General features: G+C 36.3%; 1 protein-coding gene across 4 annotated transcripts in view; it reads right to left on the reverse strand.

The window, feature by feature from the left end:
- Positions 1 to 5,908: 5,908 nt before the first annotated feature.
- The window catches only part of FGF14 (fibroblast growth factor 14), a 372,210-nt gene continuing 363,159 nt past the window's right edge, over positions 5,909 to 14,959 (reverse strand). For all 4 annotated transcript variants that reach the window (XM_056501017.1, XM_056501008.1, XM_056501024.1 and 1 more), the window contains 2 exons: positions 9,632 to 9,830; positions 5,909 to 7,131 (listed from right to left, as the gene is read on the reverse strand). In XM_056501017.1, the coding sequence (XP_056356992.1) occupies positions 6,995 to 7,131; positions 9,632 to 9,830 (336 nt within the window). In that variant the 3' untranslated portion in view covers positions 5,909 to 6,994. The remainder of the gene's footprint in view (positions 7,132 to 9,631; positions 9,831 to 14,959) is intronic.

Raw genomic sequence — 14,959 nt, forward strand, 5'->3', positions numbered from 1 at the left:
TGATTGCCTATTCTCCATATGTATTCTGCAACTCACATGGACTTCTGCTGTACTGTTCTATGTGTCTACAGCCTACTACATGTAAAGCAAATGAAAAGTTTCTTAGATTAGTAACTTGTAGGACGAAAATTCTGTCTACACTGTTCAGCACAGATTGCCCTGTCACACATCATATTGACTGAATTAACTGCTTTCATAGAAGTGGGGAACCTGAACATCAACTGACTTGAAAATCAGCTGTGCTATGCAGTAGCTTGGTCTCAGCCAAAGATGTCTGGACAATGTCAACAAAGTAATTAAAGTTTTAATACAGTAAATACAAACAAAGCAGTGGTATGAACAAAAATTTTATTTTATTTTCCAATGGTGAATTGCTGCTCAGTGTGAAATTCACATTGAGTTATGAACAATGCACAACTATTGGGACTTCCCTAACTTATTTACATATGAGTCTCATATTTTTTTGTACATGTAGATTTGGCAGCCCTTAAATTCTTTAGAGCAAAAAAAAAAAAAAAAGAAAAATACATTTTCATTTCAAAAGTGTTTACATTTTGTGAAACCATGATTGAGCAAGAAATTGATTAAATGGCTCAAAAATACTTCTTTTAGATATCAAACTTTAACATTGTGGTTTAGGTGCCAAGGTCCTGATTTTTAAAGAGGTACATGACTCAGAAATAATGGAACTATGTATTAACAAAAAAAAATGTATTTCCATTATTAGTCTAGAAATTACTTTTTTTTTTTAGAAAGGACAGTTTTGAAATAGGAAAATACAATGGTACAGAACATGTAATTGAATGCAAAATTTCAAATTAATTTATTTAACTGCTTTATTATTCCCCTGTTCTATATAGCTTGCTCTTTAACTACCACTTTTTTCCCATTAACCTGGATTCTTTCTCTCTAAAAATGAAGCTTGTGAACCCTATATTCTCATTACCAAACATCCAATTTATATATAAGTTATGCAGAAAAATAACTAGACATACATCCCAAAGTTTCTGGCTACTCTCTTATCAGATAACCAAACTATCACGCAGAGTTCTAAATGGTATTCATAAAGCATAAAGAATCTTCAAAGTAAAATTCATCTTGAACTTTTAATTTATATTTTATACTTAAAACCCTTGAACTTCATGGAGCTCAACAGGAATCTTTTCTTAAGTTTTAGCATACATGCATTTTGCCAACCCCAGTGTCTGGAGAGCACAAATTGTTGCTTTTATTTATATTTATGAATAATGAATACCACTGACCTAAATCATCTCATAATCACTGGATTTTTTGCATATACATTCATCTGCTGAATCAGAGTGTAAACAATGAAGGATACAAAGTTCTCCTTGCTTTCCTTCCCTTTGTATTTAGTACTGCATTAAGAAAATACTAGATAATCAAAACTCTGATCTTGGTGTCAATAGATGCTTTTGACTTGTTTGATGGCATCAAAACATTTATATATATTTTAGATCAGCTGTGGTATTTCAGGTGCTCATTCATATATAAAAACCAATTCTTTAGGTGGTTCCAGTGTCATATTTGATGTATTTTACTTTGTCTTTTGCTTTAATTTTAAATTTATATACTTAAAGAGTAGAAAGTAATTTTTATTTCTACTTTGATTTTTTTTTAAACCAATCAGCTCCAGCCTTTTTGACCATTGGGTGGATTATGCAGCCATAGCATTTCAAAAAGTGTTATCCAAGTTGTTTTTTAACTTACATATGGAAAAAAAATCAGAATATCTAAGACAGCTACTCTCAGTGGTTCATTTAAATGCAATTATCAAACAAAATGGTGCTATTACTATAAACCTTAAAGAGTTAACTAAGACTACTAAAATGTAATGTACACATTAATTATTTTCCAATTTTTCTTCTGTTTCCTTTAATGTTGCTTGAACATTTACCCTGCTCTTCATGCTGTGGTAACTGCAGCACACCCAGCATACCTGTTTTGTGGCTCATTTCCTCTCTAGAAAAATGAAATCAAAAGGAATAAGATTATTATTCCACATATTTTAATATAATAGCTATATTAATAATTTATTTTTTCCCTGGTCTCATTTCCTGTGATGGGAATTCAGATACATAAACTGTAAATGCAGGAAGAGGCATAAGGAAGTGAAACTTACTGCTTGATTCTTCATAGCTAGTGACTGTAAAAACCTGCTTCCAGGCCTGTGGCAAAAGGCAAAACGAAATTGGATAAAAGGGGACCTTTCATTGATTAGATTGATAAACCTTATAAAAATAAAGATACTGTAGCCTTGTTTTCTTCCTATGTGAGAAAGAACACAATCCAGAAGTGTGCCAGTGCTTCTATAATAGACTTGCAGGATTGCACCTATTGTGTATAATATATCTGTAATATGATCTATAAAAAAACTGTGGATTGATTTGCTTCTATGATTTATTAACCTACTTGTGATTTTTTTTCCCCACTGGCTATATTCTTTCTAAGAAACACACAGATGTATTTAATCATGTACTTGCTCTCACTATTCTGATGCACTGCCCTTGCTTCTTTGCAGAATGACATCTCACTTTCTAACTAATGATACTGGGATGAAGAAAGCTAAGTTGAATATTTCTGTGACTAAGTAATTGAACAAAAAATTTTATTACATCTTAAAAAATAAGTCATAGCATTTGCATTAGTCATCACAGAAAAAAACCCTGTTATTAAACATTTTAGAATGCATTGCATGAAATATGAGTTTATCTAAAGGGCCATTTAAAAGAAAGAAAACCTTCTTCTGTGGTCTAATTTTGCTTCCATTCCCATTTGAATGTAGCTGAATAATGTATTCTTTATACCAATAAACAGATGGATCATCATGGTACAATTTACTGCATGGACCAAACTGCCTGCTTTCATACCTCATTGCTTAAACTAGTTTTAGACCAAGACAGTTTCCCCATATATATATATATATGTATGTATGTATGTAAAGCCAGGGTTCTTAGTATTGTTTCAGGTATATACCATAGTCAAAGTGAATTGCTATACTTTATATCTGGAGAAGGGGAGGGGCTTGGAGGGGTTTATTAAGAACCAACATTTATGAAAATGACAGTATATTAAAAAATCAATCGAGAATAGCTAAAAAACCCAGTAAATGAAGCAAAAGCTCTGTTATGTGAACTACAAAGCACTTAAAAAGAGCTAGAGACCCTTCCATAGGCCCTATCATGTGAGCAATCTCATAAGGATTCTTGTGTATTTATAAAATTTTTGAAGTACAGCAAAACAGTGTTTTGTTGAAGTAGTTCATATCTCCTCAAAACTAGATCTCTAAAACGGTGCAGGTGTGACTGATTTTGTCTAATAGAACTGTAGCTGAAATACAGATCAAAAAAGAGAAGAAAATGACTTTGTGCAGTGTTAACATATAAAATGGCAAGATGAGGTTAGATTGAAGTGTGAAGAGTCTCTCAGAGATTAGAGAAAACCCAGAACAAAATACAATGCAAGCATGCAAAGACCTGGAACGCTGCAGATTCACAGACAGCTGCACATGTGAGTACAAAAACCCCAATCTGTAAATACAAATTGATTCCATCAGGTTTACTATACAGTACTTTAGTAGTAACAGACAGTTGAAAACAGCTTTCACTTAACAGCAAAATTAATTTTAGAGGGAAGAAAATGGTGACGTCTCATCCTGGAGAACAGCGAGAGAGGTATTATATTAAGGAGCTGAAATTTTCTTTGGCATGGTAAAGTGGGAGAACTGAGTTTGCCAACCTATTTACATGAAGTTTCACCATCCTGTGGCCAGTACAATGATGCTTTGCACAGTCTACTTCTTACATAAACTTTTTTGTTGGTTTCCAGTATGCCTTCATATAAATGTTTTATTCATCAGGTTGAATCTGTTTATACAACAAATAAGAATAAACACAAACTCTACAATGCAGACAAACTCTTTGCATATATGTGTGTAAATTTGTAACACTGACCTACAGTTCTTTGACAGACACAATCTACAACATGCAGTTAGTTCATCCTTGTCATACTCTTCCCATGCAACAGATGAGACAAGACAAAATTAAAGGGAGGAAACAGAGAACAGAGATACTTTTGTTATGTTTAAACAGATTGTAGAAAGAAAAAAATGAGGACATTGATTCATTGGATTAAGCACTTATATGAATTTAGCCCACAGAAACAAAACCAGAAAACGATAACTTAAAAAAAAATAAAATAAAAAAAGGAAAGAAATAATAATAATAATAATAAGCTGTATTTCCAGTATGTACTAACTGCTTAAAGAAATAAAATCTGGACTTAATTATAGCCTCCCAAACTGGTTCACAGACCTTAGTTATTCAGGACCAAAAGGTTAATGTTGAAAACAATGCTTATATAGAATCAGGCAATGAGCCAGATCCTCCTTGCATGGCTCAGCCAGGTCTCCAGCCCTGTCTCTCCTCAGGCTTTTACACTGGGTGAGTAAAGAGACAGCTGAATGGGACATGAACTCGTGCATTCCCTCCTCATGAATGAGGTGAGAGAGAATGTAGCCTTCAGCTGTCCTATCTTACTTGAAATAGTGTGTGAAGTTCCCCTCTTACAATTGTGGGAAGGCCTGGGGCCATGGCAGCTCCAAGGCTGCTGCCTCCCACGGGTCCTGCAGCGCAGAGCAAGCCCCCAGCTCACCATCTGAGTTGCTTTGGTTTGGTTTGGTTTTCTCAGGGATGGTGCACTAATCCCACTGGGACCAGATGGGACGAGAAGGGCACACCGAAATTTTTAATAAAGTGTTTTCCCCACGCACACAGATTTAGTGCTAGCAGGCAAGGGCACAGTCTTAAGTCAAAGTTCCTTTGCATTTTTATCACAGTTTTAGATTAGGTTTGTTTTTTTGTTTTTTTTCTCTACATGGATAGAGGGCTTCATGCTTAACTCATTCCCTCCCTAGAAAGACCCAACATCGAGCATTATCTTGCTGTTCTCATATCACACATACAAAAAGAAGTCTGACCTACAAGAAAAAAAAGTTTATCTAGAATTTAGCAGCTTTACAGTAGCCTCCTTGAAGAGTGCACTAAATGTTGCTTATAAAAACAGAACACATTTGAAAACTGGTATGAAGAGCTCATTGAGACTGAATCAGACTGTTCAGCTGAGCAGACAGAGAGTCTGAAATAATCAGCAGTCTCTGTTAGGAACTTCAGCACAAAGATGTGATAAAACAAATTGCCAGAAATACAGTGCTAAAAAAGGAATGGATGGTTTCCTCTTTTTGTCTTTAAATACCAAGGTAACAGCAAGAGGCCAAGAGAGCGTTGCCACACAGTTTTCCAGACTGAGATACAGCTTGATCTTTGCTGCCATTTCTAAGGAACAAATTCCTTCTTAAGCATACAGAGAGTGCCCGTATTTTTCAACTTTTGAAAGCCTGTGACTAAGTGTGCAACAACTTCAGTGGCATCTCTGTGGCATTCTCTAAATCTTTCTCCCGCCCTCCTTCCTCCCCCACAACACTGGCTTAATTGTTCACAAGTGACAAACTCAAAGGGTTGATGTTGTTTCTGGTAATATGATCCAAGGCTTCAATTTTATGATGTTTTTGATTTCTTCTAGGTTCATGTAGGAGAAAGTACAGTATACAGAGATCAAGGCAAGGCACCTTCAATCTAGCAATTTGGTGGGCATGTTATCCTAGGAAGCTGGGTGGAGGTACATACTGGGATATCAGTGAAATACAATAGGACCGGACTTTGCATGCTTAGCTAAAAATAAAAATAAAGTTTTGTAATATGTCCAGTTTTAAAACTTGTTTTTTTAAAACACCAGAAATATTAAACTATAATTTGTAACTATCCTTTGCATTGGTGCTGCAAAAAAGAAGACAACAACATCCTTGCCCATGCTTTGCTAAGTAGGTGTGGGATTCAGCCAAAAATAACAATGGCATTAAGTTCAGTTCCTTAAAAACAGGAAAGGATTATATTTGAAATGGATTTAGGTAGCGCAATTCTGATTAGTCTTGCTTTTTTTTTTTTCTTTTATTGGTGGTGGTTGTTTTTCAAACAATGAAGATTTAGTAGATGAAAAATGAGCCTTAATTCAGACCTACAAGGCCTACAAAATTCTTTGGACCCACTTTTCCAAAAACGAGTGGGTCTTGCTCGCTGGGCAAGGCAAATGTTACCATTACCAGTAAGCCTGTGATATGTATAAAACACACACACAAAAAGAAACTGTAGGGGGATGCCAAACACACGTTTCAGAAAACTCCCCTTTGCTTGTGTTTGACACTCTGCCCTCCTCTTTAATGCCAACCTCAGAAGCACAGGATCTGTTACTAGAGTATTCACATTTAATCAATATTCTAAGTCAGAGACAACGATCCTATTCTTTATAGATATAATTTGTAATAATAGATTTTTGAAGGCTTCCTGATTCCCTGATTGCTTTCAAAACTAAGCCACCGGCAACACTTAAGTTATAGAGAAACACAATCCCTGCAAAAGGTCACAAACAGTGGAGCGAGCAGCCTTATAAAAAAGGGAAGAAGAGAAATCCATATTAGCACAGGTTTACAGCATCTAACTAGAAATTACTTGATTATTTGTGTGCTACAAAATAGAACTTAAACACATGGATTTTGCTGAAACTGGACTCAAAAAGGGATTATGGGCAATTGTCAGCAGGCAAGGTATCAAGTGTACTTGTGAAGTATGTCATTCACATGAAGTGTCACAGTCACAGAAAAGATATTAAAAAGGCATTCCAATATCTGGTAGGGCATTCCATGGTCTGAGTTTAGCTGGTTCATCCAGGTGTCTTCTCGTTGTGGTGGAGCTACATGTTGAGATTTATCCACTTGCAACAACTCAGTTCAGAAACAGCAACGGGCAAGCTGGTGACTTGCCACAAGCTGATCCACAGACACTGCCGAGGGGAAGTCTGGCAAGGATAAATTGCTCAACTGTACTTGGGACTCAGTAAAGTCACAACACCTGTGAGGATCTGGCTATGTTGTCTTGCTCTTGTTGACTGGTTTGCCGCCATTCATTATTGCAGATGCACTTGTGCTTTTACTTGGAGTTACCCCAGCCTTTGGCACTGTTTCTCCAATATCATGCAAAGATGGTTCCCGATACATGGCAACTGAGGGGAAGGAAGAGAAAAGGAGAAGCATTTAAAAAATGCATCACATATGAGGGCTCATCTCAAATAAGATCAATTTATGTGTTCCTCTTGCATGCCAGGGAAACTGTTTATTTTGACAGACACTAGTTTTGCACCACAGAGAGATTTGCTGGACTCTCCAAAATTCTCACACTTCTTCTGCATCTAACTTAAAAATGCAGTAGGAAACTGAATTCTTGCTTGTTTAATGGATACTATAGCTTCTTGGAAATGAAAAATTAGTGTTCTGTCATTGCATAAGGCACACAAAATATACATGTTTATACACAAGTGTATGTATATACAACCCTTAAATTAACAGTAAATAAAGATGCAAAGTTTTACAAGTAAAATGTGATAAGACAGATTGTAATTAAAAATGGAATCATACAATGCAGTTGTCTAGACTTAAGTGTTCTTAGTCATACATTGCAAGACTAGGCCAGTTCTACAAAATTATATGTACATCAGTCTCCCAAATCTGAGGAATTTGGCCATGGTGTCTTCTTCAGGTGTGTCCTGAAGAAATGTCCAGGACACATGGAAAGTACAAAAAAGAGGTTTGGGGGATTTCCTTCCTCATTTCCAAAAACATATGCAATAGCCACTGATCTCCACTGAATGTAGAAGTGCAGAAAAGTCCAAACTATTAACTGAATTCTTAGAGGAATTAGAAGTTTTTATCTGGGCTTCAGTCCCTATCTAACCACTTCAAATCCTTTGTGGGAAATGCATGTATTCAATTACATGCAGTTCCAGCATTAGGCTGCCTTAATGATTAATGCTCTTGGATAATTCAATTTCATTTTCCATGTCACTCTATCAGGTAATATATCCACTTATACCTAACTTCAGTTGCATTTATTTATATCAGAGCAATGTTAAAAGAGGTGTCACAGCAGTCAAAGGAATTAATCATCACACTGATTTTCAGACTGGGTGTGTGCTACCACAGAGATCACAATTCCTTCATCCCTTGGCTAATTAGAGTAGGAGGCTGGAGCACTTGATCTTCGATGGTGTGAAGTTTCATAATAAATGTAAAGGGCCTCATAGCATCATTAACTAATCAAATACTTGTTCTAACATTTCCAGTGACATAATCTAAATCCTTTTATAGCTTCTGAAAGACTGAAATTAAATGTCTCCTCTAGAGTACATAAGGCTGGTTATGATCTATATCTTCAGAGTGGCCCATAAATGTGTTTAGGGCATTTTGCTGATTAATTAAAAGAGCTTGGTGAAATAACACTGTGACCTACAAAATTATTATGTTGAACAACATGAAATGGAACTATAAAGTAAGGAATTATATAGCAGAGCTGTCATATTTGGTTATTCTTATAGGCAATGTAAATCAAGTTATTTCTAAGCATTGTCAGAGCTATTTTGATGGAGTCTGATCATCCAAACATTATTTTAAAAAAGTAGCTTCTTTCCTAGTACATACAAATTTGCATTGCTTAATAAAATGTACTAGCATTCTCTCCTTATAAGTCTTAACTTAATATAGAGGGATCAAGATATCAATTACTAGTATTGTTGAGAGCTTATGAAACAACTGTAAACTTTCACAAGACAGGGAAAGCACAAAAGCATCAACCTTACTCGGAATAAACATATGATTATTCTGATTCTTTCCTTATGATGAAACTAAAGTACTTGACAAATTGATCCTTCAATCAAAAATTTGAAGTTAAATATCAAAAGGATTTGGATTGCTAACCAAAGCATTACTCAAGTGTGTGTTTTCAGATGGTAAGAAATGAGATAATTTTCAGAATGACTGAAGCTATGTGCAGCAATTAGAACAATGAATAGTGTCATCAGGACAAGAAGCAAGGGGCAGCATAGGTTTATAAAGGCCTGCAGAATACATAGCATAACACAAAAGTTCCAAGACATAAATGGATTTTTCAGAAATGTGACATTATTTTGGTGTGTAAGGTTACTATGATGGTTGTTTTCATCTATCTTTAGGTTTAAAGGCCAATTTACACGAGTTCTGTACATTACACCACTTGGCAAAGTAATGCATCATTATTTATTTTACAGAGAGACCTTTTTGTTTTCTATTAGAAAGCTTTTACTTTGAAATGCTGACATTTCATCCATTCCCTTTATAACTCCCAATCATCCAACAATAATCATTATTTCATTCTGCCTAGTGAAGGAACTATTTTCTCACTGCAAGACTCACAACAGCTTTTGTCCTCAACAACGGAATATTTTAAAAGCAGTACAATTCTCTTCCACAAAAGATTTCTTTTCTTATAGAATAACCTCTCAGTCCCTGGAAAAATGTTTTTACATATGCCCTTTGTAGCATCACTACATGGAAGCACAAAACTTCTCCATGAAACTTTGGGAATGGCATTGTCATTGTGGGGCACGCACATTCAGCAAGGGCATTTTGGAAACCATTCCCTCTTGTTGTGAGCTCTATAGGAGAATCTGCCAGAGATGGACTGAGCCTCACCTTCCAATGGCTTGGGTAGAAAATGAGCTGCTGGTTTTGTTTTCTTCACTCTGTTTCCTTTCATGACCTGCCCCTCTTTGTTCAGCCCCAAGAACCAGGCTCTCCCGGACTCCTGTTGTCTGTAGAGCATGGATGAGTAGATTACATAATAATTTTCAAAAACAGACTCCTTGAATTTGCACTCTGGTGTAAAAAGTTCCTGTTGGAAGAAAAGAAAATATTAAATGGTATCTCTAAAGTGCAGGATTTGTTTTGTTAACTTACAAATGCCTTGTGATAAGTTTGATATATGATTTAAAATAAAGTTCTGCTTTAAGACTAGGAGTTCTGTCTTTGTCTGGAAGACCTCCAGTGCACTTATTTCACTTCCCATGCAGGTCTCAGTTTACCCATCTGTGCAACAGAAACAGTATATTTTTAAAGTAGAAAGAAAGCCACACAGGTATAAAAGCACTATTTAAAGTACAGGCATAATTATTGTTATTATGCTTATTTTTCTGATAGAATATCCTTATAAAGATTAAGAAAGTCTATACTAAAATAGTATTAATGAGATAACAGTTGTTCTAACTGAATACAGCAGGCTCCCTCTTGTTTACAACAACTAATATTTGATGCATAAAATGCTGCTACCAAGATAATATAATATATAGCATTCCCTGTAGTCCAGGAAAATACCTCCACAGAGAAATACTATCTAATGTACAAATTTCTGCACAAAGAATGGTAATTCCTACTGGCGTCCTCAGCATTCATTCCAAAACTGGGATTTTTCTTCAGCAGTCACATTCTGTAACAGCAGTTGTCCTAAACTCTATATAGGTTAATCTAAGCATAAACTTCTGTAGTACAGTAGCCAAATAATTTTTATATATATACATATAAATAAATAACACAAGTAACTAACAAAATAAACAGTGTGAATATCCATTGAGTTAGAGATTACCAGAATTCTTTGAAAGAACCCAGCAAGTTAATAAGCAAATAAATATGCATTTAAAATATCAGAAGAAAAAAATAATTCTGTGAGAATGTGATTTTCCGTCTGTGGACCCATCTGCTGAAGCCTGTAGAAGAAATAAGACATAAAAGGAGGAGGTAGATGTGGGAAAGGGGGAAGTAGCTTGCTAAGATTTCAGAGCTCAAAGTTCTCAGCCCTGAATACTCTTTATATTTCTTTTAGTTATCTTTCCCAAAAAGCAAAAAAAAGTCTGAAAACTTCACATCTTTTCAATTCTCCATTCACAGTATTTTTTTCTCATTTCTTTTTGCTCCTGGCCCCATGCAGTACTGAGTTAACACCCAGCAGGCAATGTATTTTCAGGGTCTCTATGGCATCCCCAGCTGCCTATATATTGTAAGAATTTCACAGCTGTTTCTGCCACAGATTTGCTTTCTGGAAATCAAAGTCCTTAAAGACACAGTTCCCCATACCAAAAAGCACAGATGAAAGACTTTTTTGAATGTGCATTGAATGTCACCTGGTGCACAACCTAGTTCTAATATGATGGGGTACATGGTATTGGTTTTGCCATGGCTTAAGTTATCACCTGTAAGCAAAGCTGTCTTGATGAACTCCAGGCACACCATTAACCTTTCCAATTTTTGAATTCCAGATTCAAAAAATTAATGTATTTTATGCAGCAAGAGACTAAAAGCAGGGAACAGCTGGGAAATAATTCCTGAGCCTGCCATAAAATAGGTTACTTAGGCTGTGGCAGCCAGTACATTTAGTGTCTATAGCCCACACTCTTACAGGATGCAAAAAAAATTCTGAATTGTGCAATGGGCATCTTTTTGCACTACGACTTCTTTACCCACCCCCCCGTGTGTACAACTGCATATCAACTGCATATATAAAGATATGTGTATATATATATACATGCAAGAATGAAAAAAAATCTGTAGTAGAGGCACTGAATAGTAATGACAGGAAAACACCTTTACTGCACCTTCTCCTTTGCCATGGGGCTTTTCCTCCCTCTCTTCAAAACTTTAAGACATCTGTTGTTTGTGTTACTCTCCTTTCTCCTCCACTGATTTCAAGTCATAGTAGGGCTCAAGGAGACTCAAAATAAAGCCAGAAGGCAGGGAGGCATGCTGGAGGGAATGCCTGTTCAAGCCTAGCACAAGCATTTACATGCGAGTCATGTTCCCTGGCTGTTGAAACAGCAGATGCTAATCAGGAAATGCCTACACAGCTCTCCTTATTGCCTACTTCACTGAAAATGCTACCCCCTGTGTTCCCCATGAAGTTTTACTTCCTTGTAAGGCTCAATTACCATAAACACTACTTCTTAGCCAATACTCACATTTTTTTGTGCTATAAACAAAAGCTGTTTGTCATTCTACATTCCTCCGTACTAGAGCTGCTTGGCTGCCTCTAAACACTATTTGTATGTTTCCCCTAACAATATCCATTATGATACTTAAACAAGGTTCCTTCAATTCATATCCCTTCCCTGAATCAAACCAGTCTCTTTCCCCTCTTATTTCTTGGGTTTTGCAGTAGTGCTTCTGACAGTGCACAATACATGAAATGGTAGGCATTTAAATTACCAAGTAAGAAAAAAATATATAGATTATGTCTATGCAATTACTTGATAACTCCTAGTTGCAGACTAATAGACTGGACAAACTGGCATCATTACTACTATGTAATTATGAAAACCATAAAAATAATTTGATAATTTTTTTCTTTTTCCTGGTATACAAGGAAGAGTCAAACCCAAATACTGTATTCTGCCTAAAACTACTGCAGCTATCCTGCTCCAGAGGTCTGAGTAGGGCAATCCAGCTCTGGACAGGGTTTACATTCATCCAGTATATTAGGAGGCTATTCTACCTGGGTTAAACTCTCAGTCAAAAAGTCCCTTAAATATATAATACTATAAAGCAGACTAATAGTTCCAGCAGCGTGGGAAGTATTCATTAATGAAAATTAGGCACATGACAATTACTGTACTGAGCTGCAGACATCAGTTCCTCTAAGGAGAGAGTTAAGCAGGAGCCTTCTGTAGGGCTGAGGTGAAATTGAATACTTCTAAGTTGAGTGGTATCTAAAGTCTTGCCTCACACCATCTCAGCTGGCTGAAAATTGTTCCTATATTTTCTACAGTAAAGTAGCCATAACACCTAAGATGTTGTTTTTTCATGTACCTAGGTCAAATCTAGATCTGTACATCTTAGGCTTAACCTAGAGAGAACTCCCAAAAAATTACTGATGTTCTAACAGCACTGACTTAAAAAAAAACAAACCAAACAACAAGAAAACAAAACAAAACAAAAACAAACAAACAAACAAACAAAAAAAAACCAAGCAAACAAAAAAAACCCAACAACAACAAAAAACAACAAAACAAAAAAACAACCAACCAAACAAAAACAAAACAAAAAAACACATCACAAAACATGGATGACTTTATTTAAACCTACTGTTGGGGGTAAAGGCAGTACAGGGAGTTTTATAAGGGAAACTGAGTGGTGAGGACACTCCCCTAGGCTACCTCCCTATCTGTATCCAACCTGAAGGAATCCAAATCTGCATCTAGCTGATATGAATAATTTAGATCTTCCCTGCAAGAATGACTTTTTGGGTTTTGATCCCGGGACATTTTGTATTAGGAAGTGAATGAATAAATTGCATAACCAGACATGACTTGCAACAGAACTTGTGCTCAGGATTTCTCTTTCAAGGTCAGAGCCCAGATTTAACCTGTAGTTTTATCTAAAAAATGGTTTTATCCTGTCAAAGTAACATTTGAAAAATAAAGTGTATACCAGCTGCCAATTTCCATAACCCCAGGAATGGATTTTGGCTGTGAACTGCAATCTGATACAGCTTCCCAGGTCCCAGAGAAGTGAAGGATGCATTAAACTGCACTTTGCTGAGAAGAATTTTCACTTGGCTTTTTTTCTAGCTTCTCATCAAATTTTTACTTGATGTGAATCCTATTTGGAGATATTTTAATTCTAGTTGTAGTAGCATTAATTGCTAATTAAAGACTGTGAGTTCAAACTTCTGGAATGAAAAGTTCTGTCATTGCAGAGTTCTTAGTTTTGGGATATCTACCAGTGTTGCCAAATATTACCATTTTAGTATTCAAATTAATGAGGTTTTACCTCATGGAATCATGGTGGTATCAGAATCTACTTTCATATAAGAACAATATACAAAAGAAATAAAATAAAAAGAATTATTACCCACTTCTCAAATTTGGCAATTTCTGAACAACAGAGCTCAGGTTACTTGTGGTGTCAACAGAAAGATGTAAGGGTTGTTGGAAAGTAATTCAGATGACAACTGAGATGAATTCCCTACCAAGTAATGTCTTCCTGTCAATCAAAGGCTGAGGTCTGACATGATGAAGCTAAGCCTCAATGCCAATCAATAATATGGCACTGTAGCAAGGGGCTAGTGCAAAATCAAACTACAGCAAACTTTACTGTCCCACAAGCCACTGAGTAATTGAAAATATGTGAATGGATTATCAATGTAACTTCCCATGCTGTGATTTCACAATTTAGTCTGTTCAAGTTGGTCAGCTTTAGAGAAGTTGCACATATCCATTCTTAGTCATGGCTTTTCACTTAAAATAAACCCCACAAAGCACAGCATTTTCCTACTCCAATTCAGGAAGAAGAAATATGCTGTGAACCACACAGTTACAAAGCAAAACTAGCATGACAACACAACTAGCCACATAGCTTCCAGATATTGTTTAAAAATTGAATGGACACCTGCAGTTTTAAATTATACTTCTGCTCTGTAAATCAACAATGAACTGTCAGGACTGAACAAAAAGTAACCTTCCACTGCCCACCATGAGGGACAGTGTAAGAACCTGCCTCTACAATGGCCAGCTGTACCAACAATAAAGGCTCCCCCAAAGTTTCCTACCTTCTAGTCCTGAACCTTTAAGCCTCTTTAGTTTTGTGTTTTATTCTGAAATACAGGAAGGAAGGGCATTAGTTAGAGCTCACAGAAGGGATGAAGCTAGCAGATACCCTCTTGAACTGTAGCCAGCAGCAGACAAGGAGGCAGTGGGCTCCCCTGGAGATGGGCACAACAGGGCTTGCTCATCAACCAGGCAGCCAAAGCACAGCTCTAGGCTGGACTAGCTGCAGTTCCTCCTTGGTGCCAGGCAGAAAACACAATTGCAATACAAACTCAAAGAGATTGCCAGCCGAGGAACAGCCAGTCTAATCAAGCACTGTAAAAAAAAACTCTGAAACTATTCATTATTTGCTCCTAAAAGTTTAGGTTATGGAACAGGACCTCAGAGCTTTTGAAGTACAGGCCAAGAGGAATCTGCCTGATGCAAACAC

The sequence above is a fragment of the Oenanthe melanoleuca genome, chromosome 1, assembly GCF_029582105.1.
Source record: "Oenanthe melanoleuca isolate GR-GAL-2019-014 chromosome 1, OMel1.0, whole genome shotgun sequence".
Taxonomy (NCBI): Eukaryota; Metazoa; Chordata; class Aves; order Passeriformes; family Muscicapidae; genus Oenanthe; species Oenanthe melanoleuca.